This window comes from Fukomys damarensis, unplaced genomic scaffold (genome assembly GCF_012274545.1).
Source record: "Fukomys damarensis isolate Sample0158 unplaced genomic scaffold, DMR_v1.0_HiC HiC_scaffold_34, whole genome shotgun sequence".
Lineage (NCBI taxonomy): Eukaryota > Metazoa > Chordata > Mammalia > Rodentia > Bathyergidae > Fukomys > Fukomys damarensis.
This window is the reverse complement of record NW_022900946.1, coordinates 5,184,573-5,210,640: the sequence shown is the minus strand read 5'-3', so window position 1 is coordinate 5,210,640 and position 26,068 is coordinate 5,184,573. Positions and strand designations below refer to the sequence as shown.

At 43.4% G+C, this 26,068-nt stretch overlaps 1 protein-coding gene across 1 annotated transcript in view; it reads right to left on the bottom strand.

The window, feature by feature from the left end:
• Positions 1–1,587, bottom strand: part of Ern2 (endoplasmic reticulum to nucleus signaling 2) — an 18,592-nt gene extending 17,005 nt beyond the window's left edge. The window contains 2 exon segments of the mRNA XM_010623552.1: positions 1,086–1,241; positions 1,471–1,587. Of these exon segments, the coding sequence (XP_010621854.1) occupies positions 1,086–1,241; positions 1,471–1,587 (273 nt within the window).
• Between the last annotated feature and the right edge of the window lie 24,481 nt (positions 1,588–26,068).

The following is a 26,068-nucleotide window of genomic DNA, read 5'->3' as shown; positions in this document are numbered from 1 at the left end:
CGCCCTGAGTCCACACCGCGGCCCTCTCCTCTCCCGGGAAGGGCTTTGCCTGGCTCAGGCCGTGCAGAGAAGTCGCGCGGTCGGCCTCTTCCTCCCCTCAGCATCACGCGTGGCCAAGCTCCATGGAAATCCAGATGGCGTCACCGTGGGGCTTGTGCTCCTTGCTGCGGTGCTGGTGGCTTTTGCTGAGCTATTGTGAAATATAAATCAATCGGTGGTTTCAGCCATTCACTCAATAAAATGTATTATGACCTATTATATGCAGCCTGGGGAACAAGAGAGATAAGGTCTTCCTAGGTACAGATTCCTAAGCTTTGCCTACCAAGGCGAGGCGTGAGCTGTCAGGTAATGCCTGATGTGGCGGCAGTGGCTGTCCTCCCTCGGGCCACACTGTCCCTTGCCCATTTGGATTAGGCAGCGCCCGCAGAGGTCTTTGAAGGCAGGATCTGCTTAGGTTGCAAAGTTTGGCTCATCAATTTCTCCTTCATCCTTTTATAAAAGCCCTGCTGACCCAAGAGTCACACAGCCTGGTGCTGCCACCTTCTTGCCTTTCTGTCACCCCTGGCCCTCCTGGTCACCCCCCGTAGTCACCACGGACCGTATCCTCTATGCCACCCTGTGTGCCTGTGCCCTGGACCTTTTCCCACTCTAAATTGCTTTCTTCCAACATCTTCTCTGTCTGCAGACTCTTCCTCTTACAGTCGTTTCTCCCTTCACCCCCATCTTCCTATTCCTGTTCTTCGTCCTGTGTGATGCTATCAGTCCCTGTTTCCCTCTTCCTCGCCCCTGTCCAGCTTGGGCCTCCTTGCTGACCATCCGAACCACACCTTTGACTCACGCTGAATTTCCTAGAAGCAGGGCCCAGGACGGGGATCACCCCAGAAGCCGTGAATCAGAGCAGTGTCCCTGAACGAGGTCACTGCTGGTACTGAGGGTAACAGGGTGGAGCTGGGGAGGAACCAAGCAAGGCGGGGGCTCCGGTGATCCTGCAGGGAGGGACACCAGTTTTATGCCTGCCTTTGTCCGTCAGCCACTGACTGCTGGCCTCCCCCGGGGGCTGAGTCTGAGCTTGCAGGATGAGCTACCATTTTGGACAGTCCTCCATGGAAGGGAACAGTGTGAGTCCCGGCGGCCAGCTCTCTCACGTGCAGTATGGGGTTCAGGCAGGCCAGGCACAGTACCATGACCATGGGTGATGTCAGTTTCTTCTCGCTACCCCAGTAACCCAACAAAACTCCATTCTGGAAGAGAAGTCGAGCTGACAAACAATTTATCTTCCCCAGAGTATCTGTCATAAACCACTTATTGCAAATCTCAGCAGCAGATTCTTAGTTCTGTCTTATGGAGTTTTGCTCATGAGAGGCTCTGCCCTCGGCTGAGGGAACAGAGCAGGAGTTGAGGTCAAACCACCTGGAATCCTGTTCCAGTCTTCCTCTTCTTGGTCTTTTCCTCATTTCACTCTACAGTTACCCTGGGCTTCACCTCTACTCTACTTCGCTGGTACCTGCTCTTCACAGCACAGTGGACCAGAATCCTTGCTGCAGTCAGCTCACGAGTGCTCAGGCTTACCAAGTCCTCCCAGTGCATCTTGCCTGGCTGGTGCCCTCTCGCCCCAGCTGCTCCGGAAGTGGGCTTCTGCTCAGGGCTCCTCAATGCCCATTTCTCTACAGAACTCCTCAACAGTGATGGGAATTTTGCTTCCTCGGACTTAATGCAAGGACCTGCTAATCACATCTCCAGCAAGTGTATACTTATGAAAAACGTTCTTGCCTCAAGACACAAAAACTTCTTTGGTAGATAGCACTGGGCTTGTGGGCACACCTGTAATACCAGCCACTCCAGAGCCTAAAGTGGGGGGGGGGCTGCATGTTTGATCCCATCCTGGACAACTTAGTAAGAGTCTGACTAAAAAAAAATAAAAAAGGACTGCAGATGTTACTCAGTGGTAAAGCACCTCTGAATCCCATCTTCAGTACCAGAAAAGAAAAGAAAGCAAAGAAGTCAGGACAGTAGGGAGACTACAGACCTAATAAGCAGTTATAAATTTTAAGGAACTAAACGAGAGCAAAGGTCCAATATAAGTAATAATAAGAGATGAAAACGCTGATTACTTTGGTCAGTGCACAGTGAACACATGTATCAAAGTATCCCACTGTAACCCATAAATATGTGTCATTATTCTGTAAATGAAAATGAAAAAGTATTTATTGGCCATTTGTACTTTTCCTTCTGTGCTGCATCTATTCATTTCACATGGCCATTTTTGACTGGGTCTTTTATCTTCGGCAGATCTAATTTTCTGAGTTCTTTTTCTGTTTTAGATGTTAGTCCTCTGAGGAGTAGCTGGCAAAATTTTCCCCATTCTTTAGGTTGTCTCATCACTCTGTTGGTTTTCTTTTGCTGCACTGCTTTTTAATTTGAAACCATCTTATTTGTTGATTCTGTTTACTATTTCCTGTGAAACCAGGATTCCATTCAGAAACTCCTTGTCTTTAACTTCAAGAGTTTTACCAGTTTTCTCATCCAGCAGGAAGAGATGTTTAACATCACTGGCCAGTTGAGAAATGCAAATTAAAACAACACTGACATTCCATCTTACCCCAGACAGAATGGCCATCATCAAGAAATCAAATAAAGCCGGGGATTCAGCTCAGTGGTTCCCCCGCCTGCCTCGCAATTGCAAGGACCCAATTTCAATCCCTGGTACAAAGAAAAAAAAAAAATCAAATAGTAACAAGTGCTGGCGAGGCTTCAAGGAGAAAAGGTGCCTTCTACATCGTCGGCAGGAAGGTCAACTGGTGCAACCACTGTGGAAGTCAGTGTGGAGAGTCTTCAGAAAACGAAAGCTACAAACTCCACTGAACCCAGCTATTCTCCTTCCAGGAGTTGTGTCCAAAGACTTGAAGACATCATATTACATGATACACGCATACCCATGGGTGTAGAAGCACAATTCAAAGTATCGAAATCTCGGGAGCAGCCTGTGTCCACCAACAGAGATAGACAGTGTGTTAGTTACACACAATGGAGTATTACTCTGCTGTAAAGAAAGATAAATGTGAGTCATTTGTAGGAAAGTGGAGGCACCTTGACACCATACTGTTAAGTGAAATAAATCAGACAGACAGACTTAGATACCACACAAATATAACTAAAGAGCAGAATAAAGGTACATAATAGGAACTAGAGAGAGAGAGAGAGAGAGAGAGAGAGAGAGAGAGATCGAGATCTTTCTCAAAGGGATCAAGAGATGGAGAGAGGGGAGGGAATGAAAAGGAGAATTCAGATGTGTTATGCTGTACACGTACTGACTCGCCACAAGGAATGTAAACATTATGTGCTGGAAACATGTATTTTAAAAAAGTTAAGAGCAGTGAGGTACAGAAGAAAGGAAGAGTAAATTAAAATAAAATAAAACCTGTCCATCATGCAGCCTTTGGTGGCTTGTTCTCTTCGTGCTGAGCTGCCCTTGTGCTCCCACGTCTGTGCGGTAGACTTTTCACTCTCGCTTAATAACAAAAGTGTTTCTTGCCAAGCTACTGAAATGCGAAGGAGTGCTCCTTTTGTTTTGTGTTTTGTACACCGTACATTTGGTTTGCAGTACACACCGTGTTTGTGTAATGTGCTTGGATTCGTGGTCTTTTCTCATGCAGTAAACTTTACTTGCACAGAATACAAGCTACAAATGAGCAGGAATAAATTATTTGCGTCTATGTGTGTGTGATAATAAAAGTAGTGCCTATTCTAGAAACTTTGTAAAATTAAAAAAAAAAAAATAAGAAAGCAAAATCTGTTTGTGGTTCTTTCTCCTGGAAACAGCACCTGTGTCCGCAATCTACCATGTTTTCTCTGGTGTTTTCCCCTGTGCCTATCTGTCAGGTGAGATCTTGTGTTGAAATTAACTGGCTTTCCTCCTTTGGAACTTCCTTTCCCCCTACAACCCTTTCCCCACTCAAGCGAGGCTGCTCTGACTTTACTGCCTCAGGAAAGGGATGAAGAAGCAGGAGAGGAAATGAAGGTTCTTTTGGCTTTTGAATTATCCAAGAACTCAGGATATGAACATGATTCGAAAGAATAAGTAATGAGAGTAGAAAAGATTGTCTAGACTTGGAGAGGAAGAAGGATAGGGAGGAACAGGGAGAAAATGCTACAGGGCCTGGAAGAAAGGGAGACTCATGCCAGCAGCCCCCGCACCCCAGGACAGAGCCCCTCTCAGGTGAGTGGGATTTAAGAGAGTGGGCATCTCGGTCCTGCCTCCTAGGCTGCACCCAGGGAAGGAGGAAGGTGGAGGTGCACCTGGGCGGGACCGTGTCAGGTGTGTGAGGTGTGGAGGTGGGTGGTGCTTACCACAGGCCTGCGTGCCTCCGTGATGGGGAGCAGTTTGAAAGTGACACCCTAAGTTTATGTGTTAGAAACGATCTCCAGGTTCCTATGTTTGATGGTATTTGGAGAGGTGGGGGCTGTCGGAGTTACTCAAGGTTAGATGACGTCATGAGGGGTCCCGGAAGAGGGATTCGTAGCTTTATAAAGGGGGGAAGAGCAACTGAACTGCCTCCCTCTCCCCCAACTCCCTTTCTCTCTTCCCAAAGTTTCCTACCATGACACAAGACGCTGTCACCACGCTCTCGGCCTTCCCAGTCTCCAGAAGCAATGAGCCAAATATGCTTTGTGATATTCTGTTCCAGAAACACAAAACAGACTAGACAGAAAGAGTCAGAGAGATAGATGGGTGGAGAGTGCATGAGCAGGAGAGGGATGGAGGGGACTTCAGAAGGAAAAGAGGAACAGTGCAGGAGAGACGAAGACAAGACACAGGACACCATGAGACCACAGGCATCTCAGGGCTCTTTGTCACCTGTGTAACCTCTGAAGTTTAAACTCACCCTGGGGAGAGGCTAGAGAAGCCAGACAGGCTGAATTTCTTCTACCTGCACAAAGGGAGCATAAAAATAAATGCTGGATTTTATAAGTTTTCATGAAATTTTATAAAGTTATGACAAAAGAGGCCAGGGATGTCTCCCAGTGATAGAGTACTTGCCCAGCACATGTGAGGCCCTGGGTTTGATGCCAAGCATCACAAAAACACACAAGCAAGCAATCGGCATGAAGTTACATTTCTTCCCCACACCTCAGTTTGTGCTTGTAAGGCGCTGTGTTCCTAGCGGATATGCAGATGGCCCTCAGTGTCTGACATTTCTGTATCCATGGATTTGACCCATTGTGGATTGAAAACAGCTGAAAAAATTGCATTAGTACTGAACATATACAGACCGTTTTTTTTTTTTTAGAGAGAAAGTTTCACTATGCAGTCCAGGCTGGCCTCAAACTCCCAGGGATCCTCCTGCTGCACCTCGTGAGTGCCGGGATGACAGGTGTGCACCACCATCCCCTACTCAGACTTCTTTTTCTTGTCATTAGTCACTAAACCATATAACAGGACTAATTACATAGCATTTACATTGTATTACATATTACAAGTAACTTAGAGCTGACTTAAAGTGTTTGGGAGGGTGTACATAAGTTACATGCAAGCACTAAGCCATTTTGTACAGAGGACTTAATCATCTGTGGGTTTGGGTGCCTTGGTGGGGGTGTCCTAGAACCAATCCTCAGCAACAGAATGGAGAAAATATGACTAGAAATGGAAAAATACCCCCATAATAGTAGCATTCAGAAGAAAATGCTTAGGAATTGATTTACGAGATAGGCACAGGACCTATGTAAAGAAAACTACAAAATGTTATGAAGAATGTAAAGCAAAGTGTCCTTGGGAGGGAAGACTTGGTGTAATTAAAATGCCAATTCTCCCTAAAGTAAAATATAAATACCACATAATGAGATTTTTCTTAAATCAAGATTTTGAAAAAAGTGGCTACAATAAAGATCAAATATGAGTAAACACTTGAGAATAGTCAAGAAAAGTATGAAAATGATGAATAGCAGAGAAGGGATTATCTTACTAGATATCGGGATATACTGTAGAACCACAACACCAGTACAATTTTAGCACAAAAGCTACAACTAGGTAGATGTAGGAGTTGGATTGGACAGGGAATCCAGAAACATCTGTCAGTATATATGCGAATTTACAAGTGACAGAGATAATGTTTCATAGTAATTCACTGGGATATTGTATTAATCCTTTAGCATTAAGAAAAGAAATTTCTACTAGACAGAGTTGATATAAAATTTAAATTGGTGATGAAAGACTCAGCTGACTTCATGGAACAGCTAGGTAAACAACAGAGATGTTTGGATGTAAAGCTGAAGGGACTATTCCTATTCATTTGTAAAAATGTGGTTTTAGATGAAAATTTCCAGTTTAAACCTTTGGGTTAACACCAGGTTATTTGCTAGATGTTCCAGAGAGGGTTGACTTGCTTAAAACCCCAAATCTATTTTGGAAGTAGAGAGGTAACTTTACTTATCTACGTATTTTTCTACTTACATAGCTTACTTACCTACCTCAATAATAAAAAGTTGAACTATCAAAAAAAAAAAATCCTTTAGCATCTTTCTCCTGTCAAATTAGTTTCTATCGATACACAGCAAAGTACCACCCAGACTGCCGGCTGAAAATCTCACAGGTTCTGTGGGGCAGGGATCTGGTTGTGGCAGGGTCTCCAAAGGCCAGAGCTGGAGTCACAAGGGCTGCCTGCAAAAGCGGTCACTTCTTGCTTCACATAGGTGTCTTAATCTTTTAACTAAACGGCTATAGAGAAATTTTATTGTGCCCAGTTTACAGGTGAGCAAACTGTTTCAGAGAGTTTTAGTAATTCGTCCGAGTTTACAAAGCTAGGGAGGGCCGGGGATTTAGCTCAGCGGTTCGGTAGCCTGCCTTGCAAGGGCAAGGACCTGAGTTCAATCCCCGGTACCAAAAAACCCCCCAAAAACAAAACAAAACAAAACAAACAAACAAACAAAAACACCAAAGCTAGCGAGAGGCACTGTCCCATGTCTGCGTCTGTAACCGCTGAGCTGTATTTTCTTTTTTTAAAGTCAAAACAAAATGTATTACGATTGCAGTATACACTTTTGCATTCACTGCCGGGAGCAGGTCCACCGCACATCTCTTCCCTATTCTTCCCACCACGAGTTTCCCAGGAATTTACCTCCTGTAGCTCTTGGGTGGTAGGATCTAAGAGCTGACATGAAGAGACGTCTAAGTTCCAAAAGAGGAGATTGGGAGGTGGCTGGCCCGGTGCGCACAGACGCCCCCGGGGCTGTCAGGGACACGCTAACTGCCCGGTCCACCACAGTGGGGTTTGAAGCCAAAGCCCCAGTCGGGTTCCCTTGCCCGACTTTGGTCCCCATAGCTCCCCTGGCACCTGTGTCCTCTCTGACGACCCATTCGTGCACAGAGTAAGTGGCGCAGGCATTGCTCTCTATCCTTCTACACGGGGCGCGAATAACCCACCTCCTGTCTCTCAGCCCTGCCCGTGAAGGCGGCAAGCGCCCAGGCCTGCCCCGGGGCGGCGAAGACCCTGAGGAGGAGCATTCTGCTTCTGCCTCACGGAAGGCCTCTAGCGGTCACGGTTGGAATGGCAGGCGTAGGAGCCCCCTGGAAACAAGTGCAAAAGCTGGCAAAGGACTCTAAGCTGTGGACATCCGGGTCATGTTTAGAGAAGGAGTGGGGCGCGAAGGGAGAAAGAAAGCAGTGATCTGAAGCTCGAAGCCAGCTCCTGGGGATCTGATCTTGGTATGGCCGCTAGGTGCATGGACACCTTTTTGTGTACTTCAGTGGTGTCTTGTGTGGAGCGAGTTCACGAGTGCCCATTGCTATAGGTTCAGGAATTTGGTGAGGTTAATGGCAGTTATCATTAAAAATCTAACTGTATAAACTTATGGTTAAATGCATCATATTAAAGGCAAAAGCAATCACTCAGAACTTATCGCTGGCAGCATGGTGAGCAGGCCCTGAAGCCAAAGGCACCAGAACTGAGATGTCCTGTGTGCACTCCTTGAAGACGACCTTATTCTTCAAACAGCCTTAATTCTCATAATCAGTGAGAGCTGAGGGCTTATTTCCCTCCCTCCTGCTCCTCTCCTTGCTTCCCTTCCTTCTTTCCTTCCCTTTTTTGTGGCACTGGTGATGGAACCCAGGGCCTTTATACTGAACTACATCCCTAGCAACACCCCCTCCCCTTTCGTTTTGAATTTTGAGAGAGGGTCTTGCTAAATTGCTGAGTTTCTCAGGCTGGTCTTGAATTTGTGGTTCTCTAGCCTTAGCCTCCCAGAGCAGCACTGTGCCGGACGTTTCAAAGGTAGAACTTGGGAGCAGTTACAATCACAAATTCTTGGCTGTACTCTAGCTCTATGGAGTCAGAACTCTGAGGGCGGCACCCAGCAATCTGTGCTTTGGGAAATCTTGCATATGATTCTGATGCATCCTGGAAACAAAAGCACTCTGAGAGGAGATGCAATCCATGGGCAGGAGACATGGCTCTCTGCCTCTCTCCTGGGGCACGAGGGCACTAACCTCTCCACGGATTTGAAATTCACAGACGGAGAAATAACAGCTGGCATCATGGCAAAGCTGAAAGCGAGAAAGCCTTTCCTCTTTCTCTGTCTTCCATCTTCTTCACTGACATAGTTTTCTTTGGCTGCAAAGTGACATGGTTTAGGTGTTAGGATCTTGAGTCTTTCCTTTGGGTTAGAAATGCTACCCTAGGAGAGCCAATGACTTCATTTTAAGCTGCTGCCATAGACATGCTTGGTTCTGATATTTGCTTGTATTCTCTGAAGTTTTGAGCATGAGACTTACGGTTCCTGTTGACTTCTAGTACTTTGAAGTGAGACACACAAGAGTTCGGCTGGAACAGTCGATTTTGGAGGCCTGGGGAGGCCAACATTGCCCAACTGGACTCCTGACAACTGGACTCCGACTCATCTGAAGGATTTCTTCCAGCCCATCAAGGCTGGCCAGGGAAGGGTGAGAAGGAAAAGGTAGAGAATAATATTGATAACAACGACGATGGCAACACCAACTCTGAATGTTGACTTCTGCCAGGCACTGTGCATACAGAGTCTCATATTGCATATGTAGTTTCCTACATTTCCCACAACAGTCATACAAGTTATTTATTACTATTATCCCCGCTTTATACATTAAAAAATGAATCGCTTAGAGTTGGCTTTCCCTAGACACAACTTGTAAGCAGACTTAGAGCCAGGGTCAGAAGAGGTGATTCTAATCCCATGTTCTGAACCTCTGCGCTGTAATGCCTCTCAAGAGAAGACTCCTGGATGCGTTCTGGTTCCTTCATTTCTGTAGCACTCAGTAACACTGCTGAGAGTTTTATATTTCTGTGGAACAGAAGACCGATGAAAACACAGTAGTGATTATCAGATGGCGGCTTATTTGGAGTTGTTATGGGATGGTCTTAGTTGGACTTAGGGGGTATCTTGGGCACACTGGCTTATCCTGAAGGCTGAATTGCAGTGCTGGCTGGGTCCCATCACAGATTATTCCACTGTATGAGGACTGTAAGGGGGTGAGCTCTAGGCCACGTGTCACTAGAAGTGCTTGGAAGCAACTGTAAAAAACACTTGGAAGGTCCCTAAAAGTCTGGCCTCTCTCAGAGTCCAGTGCATAAGTAGATCGCTGGACTCAGGCCAGAATTGTTCTTCTAGTTAACTTTTCTTGCAACTGTTGCTGGCAAGACGTTTGGTTTTAAGTCTCTGGGTTATGTGGAGGAAGGATGGAGAGGCACGTCCAGATCTAGGAAAATGCCCTCCTGGGTGGGGCATTAAGGGTGCTGGGGAAAGGCTCCAAATTCTGACTTTGGCCTGCTTGTTTTGTTTTAATTTTTTCTTATTCATGCTTTGAATGGTTTCTCTTAGCTTTTTCCCTTGAGGCTGATGTGATAGAAAGATCTGGAGCTGCATTCTGCTGTGTGTGTGTGTGTGTGTGTGTGTGTGTGTGTGTGTGTGTGTGTGTGTGTGTGTGTGTGTGTGTGTGTGTGTGTGTGTGTGGTTAGAAAAGTTTGGTTCTAAGTAGATCTTTGAAAAAAAAAGTCTTGCCCAGAGATTTTTCTTCATTAAAATAGCGGGCTCTGAGCGGAAAGGAAGTTAAGGGTGTAACAAAACCTATTTATACAGCAGAGGGCGGTAGAGTGCAGCAGTTAAAAGCGTGGCTTTGCTGCTGTTGTAGGGTGAAACTGGCCCCGGATCCTGTGTTTGTGATTGATTTACTGTCTTGTGCAGTGAGGAATTTTGAGCACGCACCCTGAAATATGTCGATATATTTATAACTTATAAATGACACACATAATTCCTTTCCTGATATTATATATGTATATATTATAACACATAAAACTGAAATTTAAAATAGAATAAAGGTAAGATTCACTTTAAAAAGCTTTATTAAAATGTAATAGACAATTGCATTATATTAACTATATTAAAAGTGCACTTGAGTCATTTTGACATTTATACCTGCATGAAACCAGCATGAGACCACAAACACATCCAGCGGACACAAAGATTTTCTTGAACCCCTTTGCAGCCGTCCATTCTCACCCTGCCTATTCGTCCATCCCTGGCAAGCACAGAGGTGCTTTGTGTTACTGTAGATTAGTTTGAATTTTTTAGAGCTTTGTATAAAAGGCATAGTATATAATATTCTGTTACATATTTTGAGGGAGGCTCCTTTTACTCAGCATATTTCAAGTTTGAAGTTGACTTTTAAAATAACACTTTGTTAATAGTTAACTGTTTTTGTTCTTAGTTTGCATTTTCTTTTCAATTGAATTTAAATTTTAAAAATTTTGCTTTTGGATACTTATGGAAAAGCATAAAGTAAAAGTTTCCCTTTAATTGCTGGTCTAGAGCCACCTAATTTGTACCTCCCCCACCTCCTAGGCAACCACTTCAGAAAGTTTTTTCCTTTCTCTTCTTTTTGCCCTTCACCCCTTCTTCCCTCCTTGTCTCTTTCCTTCCATTTTCTTTTTTGCAGTACTGAGGACTGAACCCAGGACTGTGTACTAAGCTACAACCCCAGCCCTTTAAAAGTAAAAACAAAAAATTTGAGACAGGTTCTTGTTAAGTTGTTCAGGTGGGCCTTGAACTTGTGACCATTCTGTCTCTAGTAGTGTTTTTTAGGTATATTCTAGATCTGTGCATCCAAATATGAATATATGTACTTTTGGATGTGTTCTCCCAACTTTCCACAGAAAAGATAGCATCTTCACTCACAATAATAGTCACTTTTGTTCACTTGCTATACCTTGGAGATTTTCCATATAAGTTTATAGGGAGCATTCTATCTATCTATCTATCTATCTATCTATCTATCTATCTATCTCTATCTATCTATCTATCTATCTATCTCTATCTATGTATCTCCAGCTTCAATGTGCTTCATTAACCTAATAACACATGGATGGTTTCCAAGTTCTTGCTGAGATAGAGAGAAAACAATGCTGCCTCAGATAAACATGTGCACATCTCATTGTACAAGTGTGCAAGGCTGTCTGTGGGGTGTACTCTTAGGAGCTGGCATGCTGGGTCCACAAGAATACAATTTGTGATTTTGTTAGTGCCCCTCGGGCCTCCACAAGGACCATGTCAAATAACACACCTACCTGCAGTGGGCGGGAGTGGCTGTTTTCCTAGTCTCATCAGCAGTGTGTTTATCCCACGTCTGGGTTGTTTCCAGTCTCACCAGTGAAAAGTGCTATGTCAGTGTAGTTTCATTTGCATTTCTCTTTAGAAGATCGAAGCTATTTTTAAATGTCTTGTGGATTGTGATGATTTCATAGATCATCTCCTCGGATCTGAGACGTGAAACATGCCACGTACGTAATGTGTGTGATTTTCTAGACCTTTCCATCAGAATGCAGATGCTGTAAGAGTTTAGATTCTGGTCTTCTGGAGTTAAATCAGTGTGTGTTTATTTAAGTTATTTGAATCCAATTTGTTACCCAGAAAAGAAAAGAGGAGAAAAACAATAGTTTAAACTGTTGTCATGGGATGAGGAAGGTTATCCATGAGTACGGTACTCTTTCTCATGATCTCATCATATGACATAAGTGATCCAGTTTGATGTGTGGGGTACCATACAAAGTTATGGACATGAAACTACATTGGTTTGCGCATACAGAAATCCCTGTTCTTTTTTTGTGTGTGGAGCTGGAGAATGAACCCCTGAACTTTGTGCACGCTAGGCGAGTGATCTACAGCTACATTCCCAGCCCCAAACCACTGCTCTTTGCCCCAAATATTTTGGGGCAATAAATCATTTTGACTGTACTAGAGTTTTTAATTACCTGTTGACTTAGAAACTCAATTTCCTGCATAAGCATAGCCTATTGTCCTGGAAAAGAGGGCCTCTTCCTTTGGAAAATTAGTCTTCTTGGAACACCCATTCTATTACATATTTTGTCTGACTGCTTTCATGCTACATTGGCAGAGTCAAGTAGCTGGAAATACAGACCATAGAGCTTGCAATGCTGAAAATATTTATACTCAGTCTCTTTATGGAAAATGCTGTCAGTTCTTCTCTTGCACTAACAAATTCACACAAATAACTCCACTGAAAAAGAACTTCTAATTAAAACTATACATTTTTGGTTGGTAAATAGCTGATATTTGGCTTATGCCACAGTTGGAGACACTGTCTTTTATGGTTTAGATCAAGAACAGTCCCCAAAGGCCTCCTGCATTCATTCAGAGGGGCTTTTGGAAGGTGACTGTATTATGGGGTCTGGCAGAAGGGGAGGTCACTGGCAGTGTGTCCTGGAAGGGTTTATCTCCCTGCACAGCTCCTTTCTTCTTTCTGTCTACCTGCCTGCCCTGATATGAACAACTTTCCTACACCCAGGCCCTTCTACCATGCTGTTTCTGTCCCATAACCTGCTGAACATGAAACTCCTGAAACCCATGAGCCGAAACAAACCTCTCCTTCTTTAAGTTGAGGGTGTCACACATTGTGTCTCAGTAATGAGAAAGTGCCTAAAATGCTACCCTTGGAACAGGTTCCTGAGGTGAGACTCTTTCCTTCCCAAATAAAGCCATGATAGTCTACAGAAATCACACAATGGTTATGATATTGAGGCCTGCTGATGCTGTCTCCCAGTGCAAACAGGTGCATCTTCAGCAGGACTGAGTATTTGTTGGGAGCCAGTGTATATAATTTTGGGAAAAAATCATTTCACAATTAAGTCAAAATTAGGCCTAGTTCTCCTGCCTTCAGGCCAGCTATGGCATGTGGAGACATAACTCCATTTTGGCCTCTGGTCACAGCTAAGACCTCAGTGGTCTAGTGGTGCTGTGATGTTCCAGGACAAGATAACACCAGCCAAAGACATCCCAGGAGGAAAAAAAAATCTTCATCTGAGTAGTTCTTCATTGTTACCGGATATCTGCCACCCCTGCCACTGCTGCCCCCGAGTGACCTTTTACATTTGTTACTCTCCTGATGTGCTGAACTCTCTGCCCTGAGTGATCTCTTACATCTGTTTCTCTTGATGCACAGAAGAAAGGTGTGACGAGCTGAGGGGGAGAGGAAGGGGGGCTTTCTTGCTTCCCAGAGCAGCATTGATCAGGCCCAAAGCTCAGCTTCTTCTGAGTCTCATTTTTTCTCTTTTCTGTCTAATACATTAATTCACCTTGTGCTGTTGTGGCTCACAGGAGACTAGGACTTTCTGCAGAGGTTCTTGTAACAGCCCCTTTCCCTGTTCCCTGCAAGTATTGGACAGATGCTTTCCTCAAATGGGACCCAGGCTTCCTGGAACATTGATCCTGGCCATGTGGTCCATCTCAGGTGGAAAGATGTGGCCTTGAGAAACCTCTCTGACTTGGGGCCAGCGTGTTGCCAGTCTCTGTGGGTGGGGTAGAGTTTCAACTCTCAGTCATGTGGGGGTGGCACGTGGGGTCATCTGTGGGGACTGCGATGAGGACAAGAATGGATTAGCGGGGACCTGTTGGGAGTCAGCAGTGTGCCCTCATGTGGCTTCTGAAAGGAATCGCCCTTGTGGTGACCATGAATGATATCCCTGCTGCATGCACTCTGCTGGATGATTGCAGGGGGCTTGACTCACAGTGGGATGGCTCCTTCCTTGGGGATGCATCTTGGGATCCTCCCTGCCATGTTCCCCTTCTCTGGACATCCTCTCCCCACCTGGGTCTTGTCTCCCACTTCGGATTGTCAGCATTCTGTCCCTATTCGTGTCATTATAACTCTATGTGGAGGGCAGGAAATGGCCCCCTAAAGGTGTCTTAATCCCAGGAACCTGGGAACATGGTATCTCACCTGGCAAAAGACACTTCATAGATGTAATCGAGTTAGGGATTTTGAGATGGAGCGATTATCCTGCATTATTCGAGTGGGCCTGATGTAGTCACATGGATCTTTATGAGTGAAAGAAGCAGGCTCAGGGGCAGAGAAGTGACAGACACAGAGGCCAAAGTGACCTGAGTCCTGGCTCTGGAGATGGAGGGAAAAGCTGTACACCAAGGAGCATGGGAAGATTTAGAAGCCAAAAAAGACCCAGAAGTTCTCCAGATCTGCTACAAGGAGCTTAGCACAGCCTGCCAACAACACTTTTGTTTTAGCCCATGCAGGATGACAAATCTGTGTTGTTGTAGGTCAATGTACAGGTCAGTATGTGGTGATTTGCCATAGGAAATCAATGAACAGTAAAAATGATTACTTGTATGTTTCTTGTTTCTCTTGCCTCAGGCACTCGTTGGCTTCCTGTCTTACTTTGAGTGAAATCGAAAGTCTTCACAGGGACTCACAAGCACATCTCAAACGGCCCTCTGTGAGTTCATCTCTGTCCACTCCCGCTTTGTTTCCCCTTCCCATCCTCTTTGTTGTTTCCGGAGCACCCAGGCAGGCTCTGCATGTGCACCTCAGGCCTATTCGGCGCTAGGATGCTCTTATCAGAGCTGCACGTCTTGCTTCCTCACCTCTTTCTGCATCTCCGCTCAAATGCCACCTCATGGAGGCCTGCTCTGACTCCTCTGTTAAAATGGCAAATTTCCCCAACCTTCCTCTCGTCACTCCTGCTTTGTCCCCGCATCTCTTATCACCAGCTCATGGAGTGTATGTGTATCTTTTGTTTTGTGTGTTGTCTGTATCCCCACTTCAGAATGTGAACTTTAGAAAGGGAGACTTTCTTTTTTTATAAGTTGTCAATTGTTTTTTTTTTCAGCTTTAATTGAGTTTATTGGTACATTTTAGGGATACACTACAGTTACATTCATTGTTGGGATCTTGTACCTCTACACGACAGGTCTTGATTCTCATTTTTTCCCCTTACTCCTGCCCTCCCTTCACCCCCTCCTCCCCTCCCCATCTACAAACACTTTATTTCCATCTTTTCATTATCTCACATTTTTTTCTTTTCTCTTATTACCCTTCCCCTACCCATCTCACCTTCCCTACACCTTTAGCTCCTTTCTTCCCATTTCTAAATGTCAGTAATCTTGTTAGGATCTTATGTATTATAGCAGATTATTCACACTAGAGAAACTATTCGGTATTTACACATGTGTGACTTATTTATTTCACTTAAGAGTATATCTTCAATATGTATCCATTTTCCTATGAATGAATCTATTTTCTCATTGTCAATTGTTTTTAAAATTAATTTCATTGGTGCATTTTAGATACACATCACGATAACATCCATCATTGGGAATTTGTATCTGTACATGATACATCTTGATTCTTCTTTTTTTCCCATTTTCCTCCCCTCTCTCCATCTCTTCCCCTCCTTATTTACAAAAAAATGTTTCCATTTTTTTTCCTGCTGTTCTCTTTCTTACTTTTCCCTTTCTTCCTTTCCCTAAAGGGGGAATTTCTCAGCATTTTTTTTGGTACCGGGGATCGAACTCAGGTCCATTGTACTTGCGAGGCAGGCGCCGGAACCACTGAGCCAAATGCCCAGCCCTAAAGGGGGAATTTCTATGTATTTGCTAATGGTTACATCCCTAGCTCTCAAATCTTTGTTGAATAAGTGAATTAATATATTTGGATCTCCTCCTCCTCCTCCTTCTTCTTTTTGCAGTACTGGGGATCAAACCAGGACCTTGCACTTGCAAGGCAGGAGTGGTGCCACTGAGCTCCATCCCTGGCCCATGAATGAACATATTTAATGTCTGGCTCCTCTTCTTGACTCTGGGCTCCATGGGGTGGGGCTTGTTTTTTTCTCATCCTAAGCTTATTATCTAGCACACCTCTGTTCAGTACATCTTCCTCATGTAAGTAAGTGGGAGGAGCAGAACTGGGGGCCGGTCATGGACATCCACCGGAGATGGCTTCTCCTGCCCTATCGTCTCACGCCTCCTGCCTTTCCCCACCTATTTTCTTTTCTCTGGATACACTTCTTCCCTATCTTTTCTTCTGTTCCCCGGGAGATGATCTAGTCCTAGTGTTCAGGTTTGCTGTCAGTTGATACCATCTCTGGACTCTGACTCAGCTTCTGATTTCTTAGTCTGCTCTTGATATCTAGTGTTTTCAAAACTACCCAGTGATTTTCACGTTGCACATTTTTGTTGCTCAAGGTGGTTTTTGCATGAACGTATGAGGTGATCCTTACCAATTAGCCACGAAGGTAGGTCTGTTGGGAAAGGCTGCTAGAAAAATTATTTTCTCTTAGAATATAAATATAAAATATACTATATTATATATATACATATATATATGTATATGTGTATATGTGTGTATGTGAACAACTTTGGAAGATTCACAAGCAAGAGGAAGCAAATTGGTTATGTAGTGATGATGACTGAGAAATAGGGTGTGAAAGGGACTTATTACTGTTTTATTAATTATATTTAAAAAACAACATATGCACATATAATGACTTATTATAGTTCCCCAATCCCATCTTGCCTCTCTGTACCATACTAGGTTGTAAAGGCAAGTGGTTTTGAAGATGTTAGGGCCCTAGCCAAGTGAGTTCTTCCAAAATTTCCTGCCTTCCAGTATAAACCGAGTCAGTTCCTTCCGTCTCATGCTTCTGTGCTTGGAAATGTGCTAGCAATGAATTTACAGTGCACCTATTATTTTATTATTATGTCTAGGTAGACATCTGTTTCTTACTTTGCCTAACATTCTTTCCCCTTGGATAACTAAGTTGCTCTGAGGAAATGTCTCTCCCCGTCACGGTGGGTCTGTGTCCCTCATGTGGTTTCACTCCTCCCCACACAGGGTGGAGTGTGGGCCCCAGTTCTTTGAAGAGACTGGTTTCTAGGAAGGCGAGGTGGTTCTTCAAGGTTTGTTTTGATGTTGAGAGCTGTGATTCGAATGTCTCCCCTGAAGTTTATGTGTTACGAAATTTATGTGTGGGAAGGTGGGGCTTAACGAGAGGTGTTCAGCTCACAAGGGCTCTGCCCTCCTGCACAGACTAGTGCTGTTCTTGCAGGAATGGGTTAGTAGATTAATTGCTGGGAGGGTAAGCCTGTTATAAAAGCAAACCCCGCCCCCCTGGAGGACAAGACTTTAACACACAGGTCTTTGTGGAACATTTCAGATCCAAACCATAGGAGCATCCTCATAAAAGAGGCCCAAGGGTACAGTCTGTTGGTACCACTGTTGGCTATTATGAATAATGTGTCTACAAATATTTGTGTACATGTCTTTGTGTGACTATGTTTTCATTTGGTTCCATCCACCTAGGGGAGGAACTGCTGAGGACTCCAAACCAAACCTATACCATTCCTGTGCAAACCCCTCCTGGTTGAGCTCTTCAAAACTACCCTAGTTCATGGCCTTTGCAAAACTGATTCTCTAGTCTTTTTCCAAAAACCAAATGGCTTGAGTTCAGAAATTCCTTTCCTTTACTAGGGACCAAGTTGTTCTGAAGGCTATCAGAATGATGGATGGTTTGGGGTGGTTGGGTTACAGTCAGTAGTTTCCATTGTTGTCCATTACTCTTTGAGGCCCCTGAGGCAACATGCCTTGCTGGATTCTGGCTTATATAATCTTGATGAAAGATTCTAGTTTCCCTGCAGAGCTCTGAAAAGAAAGCATATCCTGCTTATTGACTATAGACCTATACTAGAATGCTAGCCCTCAACAGAGCTAGTCCTCACCACTGTCATGAAGCACCCAACTTGGCATTAGTACATGAAAGGGGTACAGGTGCTTTCAGTCTCCATTTTGAAAAGCACTCTATACACATGATCTGAGAACTTACCACAACCGTCCACATTTGACCTTGAACTCCCATGTTTAGTTATTGTGCTGACTTTCACTATCAAACTTATCTTCTTTATTGAGCTAGAAAATGACACTCCTGATTTCCTCCTATGTTGCTGGCCATTTTTTCTCAGTCTCCTTTGCCAACCTTCTTTATCTAACTTCTTGATGATAGAGGGTCCCCAGTACTTAGTCCAGGGACTTCATTTCATTTCTTCTTTCTTCACTGGGCATCTTGCCCACTTCTACTGTACTGCCTTAATGCCATTTATGTACTGATGATTCCCAAGTACACAATCTTGTCATTCATCAAAATGATTGACAATTATAAACATATGCCCTGAACAATAGAGCCCTTGTTTCATTTTGCTTTGTTTCGTGGTACTAGGGCTTAAACCCCAGAAACACTGAGTAGCATCCTCAGTTCTTTTAAAATTTTATTTTGAGACAGGGTCTCTCTAGGTTTCCCAGGATGATTTTGAATTTGTGATCCTCCTGCCTCAGCTTCCATAGTAGCCAGGATTACAGATATATGCCACCATGCTTTGATAGATCCAAATCTATGAAACAAACATTGACAGGATTTGAACGTGAAAAATACTACTTTACAAAAGAGTTGGAGACTTCAATGCCCCATTTTCAATACTGGACAGAAAAGCTAGGCAGAAAATCAGTAAGTGACTAAAAATCAAAGTGACCTGACACCTATATAGAATACTGTATCCAACAACAGCAGAGAAGGGCACACAGCTTGTTAAGAACGCATTGGAATATTCTCCAGGTTAAACTGCATGGTAGGACACAAAGTAAGTCTCAATACATTGACACATATTAAAATTAACAGAGTATCTTTTCTGCAATGAAATGAAACTAGGAATCAATAAGAGACAGAAAACTATGAAGCTCACAAATATCAAATATTAATCAAGACTCTCTTAAACCACCAAAGAGGATCTCACAAGGAAATTATAAAATATTTTGAGACAAATGAAAGCACAAACACAACATACTAAATAGATAGCTCCCATCCCAGTTTCTCTCTTGCATTCTATACTCCTATATCCAATGAACTATTTAATATCTTTATTGGAATGTACAACAAACAACTTAAGAATTTAAAAAATGTATGCCTTTATAATTTGCTCCTTTCTTTTTCTTATCTCAGCAAATGGTACCTTCAAGTTGTTTAGGACTCAGATCTTGGGAGTTACCCTTTATTCCTCTTTCTTAACCTACATCCAATACACCAGCCAATCTCATGAGCTCTTCTTTCAAAACAGGACTCAAATCTGACTGCTTCTCCCCACCTCCATTGCTATCACCCTGGTCCTAGGCACCATCGCTTTCCACCTGAGTTACTGGAGTGGTGTCTCAGCTTCTTCCTTGCCCCAGTGAAGTCTGTAAGTGATTGATCTTATTAAAACTGAAGGAATATGCGATCTTCCAAAATGAGATCCTACCACTGTTTTGCTAAAGGACCCTACAAGAGGATTCTTGCTTCCTTGATGCACATGCCCTGTATTCTTGCATCTTTAATGAAAGATAAAAGTAGCCCCCTAGCTTTAGTTTTTATTTTTACCCTTTATTAGGTTGACCATTATTTTTTGTTTTTTGGTTTTTTTTTTTTGGTACCAGGGATTGAACTCGGATCCTTGTGCTTGCAAGGCAGGCCACCAAACCACTGAGCTAAATCCCTGACCATGACCATTATTTTGAATGCTTATTAACAATTTTTATTTTTCTGGTGCTGGGGCTTGAACTCAGGGCCTTTGCACTGAGCTACATTCATCAAATGGCCCACTTGTATTTTTTATTTTAAGGCAAGGTCTTGCTAAATCACTTAAGTTGTCCAGGCTGGGTGGCACTTGTGATCCTACTGCCTCAGCCCCCCAGGGTGTGGTATGCCACCACATCTAGCCTTATGTATTTATTTCTTTGAGATAGGATCTCACTGTGTAGTTCAGGCTGTCCTTGAACTTTCAGCGATCCTCCTGCCTCAGTCTTCCAAGTGCTGGGATTACAGGTGTGTACCACCACGCCCGGCCACATCAGGCTTTATTAATCATTTATTATTTCATGTTTTACCCCAGATTTTCTATTGGGTTGTATTTTACCTTTCATAGAGACTTTGAATATTTCCCCTAGTTGCTTCTGTACATATGTGTGTGTAGTGTATGTATGTCTTTAACCTCTATGTGTACATATGTACAGAAATATATATATATATATACACACACACACACACATACAGAGATTTTATCATGTCATTGAATTCTACAACTTCTGTTTTACTTCATATTTAGAAAGACCTTCTCCTGTTCAAGAATATATATATATATATATATATATATATATATATATATATATATGCAAGATTGCTTTTGGTATTTTATGATGCCATTTTGCATTTAATTCACTTCATCCAGAAATTATTTTGGTATAAGAGGGTAAGGGTACAGCTTCATTCTTTCTCCTAAAATACAGATGTCCCAAATGACATTTACTGAATAATACACATTTTCTCCACTGACTCAAAATATTGCTTTTATCAAATGACAGATTCCCACAGGCATTTGGGTCTAGTTCTGAACTTTAAAAAGTCTGTTTCTTATCTCATATTTCTGCACCATTACGACATAGCTGATTGTATCTCTAAAACATATTAAAAATCTGTGAGAGCAAGTCACTCTTATTACTTTTACTTTCAGAATTTTCCTAGCTGTTCTTTTTTCTTTAAAAAACCCCTTTGCAGGGGCCAGGGATGTAGCTCAGTGGCACCTCGGCTGCTTGGCAAGTGCAAGGCCCTGATTTCAGTTCTCGGTAGAGAACAACAACAAAACAACAGCTTTGTGGAAATATAATTTACCTACCACAAAAATTGAAGTGTATACTTCAGGGGTGGATGTATGGGCTAGTGGTAAAGTGCTTGCCTAGCATGCAAGAGTTCCTAAATTTGATTCGCAATACTGAAAAAAAAAAAAAAGGAAAAATGTTTGATTAGATATGTGCAACCACCGTCAATTCAATTTTAGGACATTTTCATCATTTCAAGAAGAAGCCTCGTGCCCTTCTACTAGCTCTCCCCTTCCCCTCCAGCTCCACGGGCCCTCAGCAACCTCAGCCCTTGTCTCCATAGGTTTGCCGGTTTTTGAAATTCCCTATGAGTGTAATTATACACCATGGTGGTTCGGTTTGATTGTGTCAACTCGATCGCCTTGTAGGGGAGTAGTAAAGTGCACTTCTGTACTGGTTGTGTCACTTCAGGTACTACATGTGACCCCTGGCCTCCCTCCTCCCCCGCACAGTTCCCCTCTCTCTTTCTGGCCACCATGATGAGCTCAGCATCTTTGTTCTGCCATGCTCTTTCCCATGATGCTCTTACCCTGGAGCTAGCTTACCGTGGACCAAATGTCCTGTGAGCAAATTAAACCTCTCCTCCTTTAGACTATACATGTTGGAAAACCTGTCCCAGCAACAGGGAAGTTAACTGATGTACATTGTATGTAGCCTTTTGTAAGTGGCCTATTTTACATTTTCCAGATTCGTTTATGCAGTGGCATATCTCAGTACTTAATTGCCTTGTATGGTCAAATAATACGGATATACCACATTTTGTTTACCTGTTCATTAGTTGATGGATATTTGGGTTATTTCCACCTTCTGGATGTTTTGAATAGTGTAGCTATGAACACTCATGCACAAGTTTTTGCTTGAACACATTTTCAGTTTTTTTTGAGTATATATCTAGGAGTAGAATTACTGGGTCTTTAATAAATTACTGACTCTTTAATAAATGTTGTTGGAAAAACTGGATTTCAACTTGCCAAAGATTAAAATTAGACCCCTATCTTTCACCATGCACTAAACTAAAACCCAAGTGGATTAAATATCTAAATATTAAAACAGAAACACTAAACTTGCTGGAAGATAAGTTAGGTTGAACTCTTGAAGACATTGGCATAGGAGAAGACTTTATGAACAAATCCTCAGTAGCACAGGAACTAGCACAAAGAACCAACAATTGGGATCTCATCTTTTTAAAAAGCTGCACTGCAAGAGAAACTACCAACAGAGCTGATACAACCTATAATGTGGGAAAAAATTTTTACCAGCAGTTCCTCAAACAAAGGCCTACTATGTAGAATATATAAAGAACTAAAAAAATCAGACCCTACAAATGTAAAGAACCAATTAAAAAATGGGCATCTGAAATGAACAGAGATTTCTCAGACAAAGAAGTAAAAGCAGCAAATAAACATATGAAGCAATGTTCAACACCACTGGTCATTCGAGAGATGCAGATGAAAACAACACTGAGATTCCACCTCACCCCAGAAAGAATGGCTGCTATCAAGAAATCAACCCATAACAAATGCTGGTGGGGCTGTGGGAAGAAAGAAGCCCTTCTTCATTGTTGGTGGTAGTGCAGACTGGTGCAACGAATGTGGAAATCAATATGGAGATCTCAGACAACTAGGATTAGAAGTCCAATTTGACCCAGCTATTCCCTTGCTGGGTATCTTCCCAAAAGAATTAAAAGCATCATACCACAGTGATATACGTGTACCCATGTTTACAGCTGCACAGTTTGTAATAGCTAAAACTTGGAAAAAGCCCAATGGCCCATCAACTGGAGACTGGATAAAGAAGTGCATGTGTGTGTGTGTTTTTAATAAAATGGAGTTCTACTCAGCCATAAAGAATGGGAATCTAAAGACATTTATAGCTAAGTGGATCACACTGAGGCCATACTTTAAGTGAAATAAATAAGATACACATGAATAAATACATGTGAAAAACTAGTATAAATACGGATCAAAATGTATAATTGATATTGTGTAATAGGAAGAAAATGTCTAAAGGTGTAGTGGAGGTCCAGGGATTTAGCTCAGTGATTCTGGCTCCTGGCTCACAAATGCAAGGGCCCAAGTTCGATCCCTGGTACCAAACAAAAGAAAACAAAGGGTGTACGGGAGTGGGAGGGGTAGGGGAAAAGTTATAAGGGAAAAGAAAAATAAGAAAAGGCAGAAAAAGGAAACAAAGTCTTTGTAAATAGGGAAGGGTGGAGGGGGTAAAGGGAGGGCAGGAGTATGGGGAAAAAATGAGAACCAAGACCTGTCATGTAAAGGTACAAGATCTCAATGATGAATGTAACTGTACTGTATACCTAAAACATACCAAAAAACTTAATGAGGAAAGAAAAAAGAATTACTGGGTCATGCTTTTTGGGAAAATCTTCAAAGTGATTTCACAACAACCTAATCATTTTACATTTCTACTAGCACCATCAGAGGACTCTAATTTCTCCATATCCTCCCGCAGACTTCTTATTTTCTATTGTCTTTACTGGCTTGTTTTAATGCTAGTCATCCCTCTGGGTGTGCAGTGAGATCTGTGGTTTGATATTTATTTCCCTCATGACTGACTAGTGGTATTGAGGACCTTTTCATATGTTTCTGTGGCCACTCATCTATCTATCTTTGAAGAAATGTTTATTCAAATCCTTTGTACCTTTTCATAGTTGGAACATTTACTTCTTTGTTTTTGTGCTCTGTGTTCCAGGATGGCCTTGAACTTGTAGTCCTGTTGCCACAGCTTTCCAGAGGGCTGGGATCACAAGCATGTGCCATCACTCCCATCTGGGACATTTACCTCATTATTGAGTAGTAAGACTTTTATATTTTCCTTACTATTCTACATGTTTGCTTTTCTAGGTGAACCTTCACCAAGGTTGGCTGGGAACTTCTATGTAACTTAAAGACAGAAAACAAATGTTCAGGGCTGGGGATTTAGCTCAGGGGTGCCACCTCCCACCTTGCAAATGCAAGGTCCTGAGTTTGATCCCTGTTATCAAACAAACAAATAAGAAAACAAATGGTCAGCCAGAATTTAGTCTGATAGACTTTACAGAAGAAAATTTCCCTAAAGCATCTGTCTTTTCAGAGCCCTGAAAAGATGGGGCCATGTGTGTTGTGAAATGGATTTAAAGCCTGCTTACAAGTGTGGGGCAAGAGTGGGCCCTAGCCCAGTGTTTCTGGAAGGCATGTGCACGGAGATCGCTCTTACTCTCTGGCTTCATTTACCGCAGCAGAGAGCTGAGTCAGAGATCCAGGCTGGAGGAGCCCTTTGGCATCCAAGCTGTGCCTACCAGGGGGTCCTGTCAACTCAGGGTCTGCACCCGCCCTGGATTCAATTCTGAATCCATTCTATGCTCCTAGCAACTCTGGGTAATGGCCTGGAGTGACTGTTGGGCTCCAGTAGGGAGGAGGGTGGTTTCTCCTATGCCTTAGTCCTTGGGGGAGTCTGAAAGGGAATCAAATGCCTTATACCAGTTGTGTAATCCTTGGGGATTCTGAAAGAGAAGCAAGCACTTCTTAGATCAATACTTTCAAGGCTCATTTGATACAAGTCTCTGGCGGGAGAACAGACTGTTTCCTAGCTTCTCTCTCTCTCTAGAGTAGATATGAACTTGAACCTTTGTAATGAGCTAAGTGCCTTTTTTTCTTGGAAAAATTGTGTATATGTCTGATTATGATAGGGGAATAGCTTAAAAACCATATACCTGGGGTGCTTGTCCCTTTATGACTAATTTCTCAACCTTCATTTTCCTATCCCTCCTTCCTAGGAGTCTTTTTAGATATGTTTTTATCACCTTTCCCCATGACATTTTAATGCCACAGATATACTCTATATTTATTCATGCACTTTCTATATATCTATACTTTACACAGAAAAAGAAAATAAGATTGTCTCGTTAGGATGGGGTCTCACTGAGAACCGACACGCCGCAGTTCGAGGGTCTCCACCAAGAGCCATGTTGCAATTTAATCCGTGTTGTGAAGGATTCAGAGGGTAGAGACTTAATCTATGGTATTTGGAGCTGAGCCTTTTGGGAACGTGTATGAGGCATAAAGGTAGCGCCCTCATCCCATGGGTCTTTGGCTTTAGAAGAAAAAGTGGGCTGAGCTGGGATGCTGTTACCATGTGATTCCCTGCACACCCCAGGACTCTGCAGAGAACCCCCAGAAAGAAGCGCCTCTACTGATGCAGCCGTCTGGACTTCAAGTTCCCAATCTTCAACATCCTGAGCCAAGTAAACCTTTCTTTTAAATAAATGACTCACTTCATGGTGTTCACTTGCAGCCACAGTGAATGGAATCAGAGAGACAGTGTGCTTTACAATAGAAACAGAGCTTTTGCCATGGGAAGGGGCCTGAGAGTTGGAAGAGGGAGGGAAGAGGGCTAGGAGACAAAAAACTGAGATGTATTATGTACCCGAGCCAACTCCCCATGATAAATGTAACCATTATGTATCGCAAGCCGGTATGAATGAAAAACACCAAAAAAACAAAAACACTAACCCCCTTGCGGCCCCCATCACAGTGTAAAGGCCAGGAGCAGCCCTGATGTTCCTGGGCATAGATGGTAAACAAGAGGCCCTGTTACTGCTACTTATTCCCTTTCGGGCTGGGTCACAGCGGGGTCCACAACCCCCTGGAGGCTGGCCAGAGGTCTGAGTCATTCGCAGCCCATCCTACCAGGGCCCACGGGGTGCATCAGGAGGTGAATCGAGCCGGGGGAGGACGGTGGGGAAGAACAGCCCTCCGCTTAGAGGAGAAGCCAAGAATCTGGGTTTTGGGATACATTCCCCGGATTCCAGGCATTGACGAATTAACACAAGCGCAATATCGCTATGTAGGTCGCCCCAGAAAGGTGGGCCGCGCGCGGGGCGGTAGCTTGCTCGGAGTGAGTACAGTAACTCGGGCGGCCTTACCCGTCCTGGCCATCACCATGGGCCACCCACGCGGGGAGAGTCCCTGCGCCCACTTGGCAGCCTGACTTGGCCGGTGTCTCTCACCGAGTGTCGATGGCAGAGGGAGGGACTGGAGGAGGAGGGTGGACGCCGGTCCGCAGGGA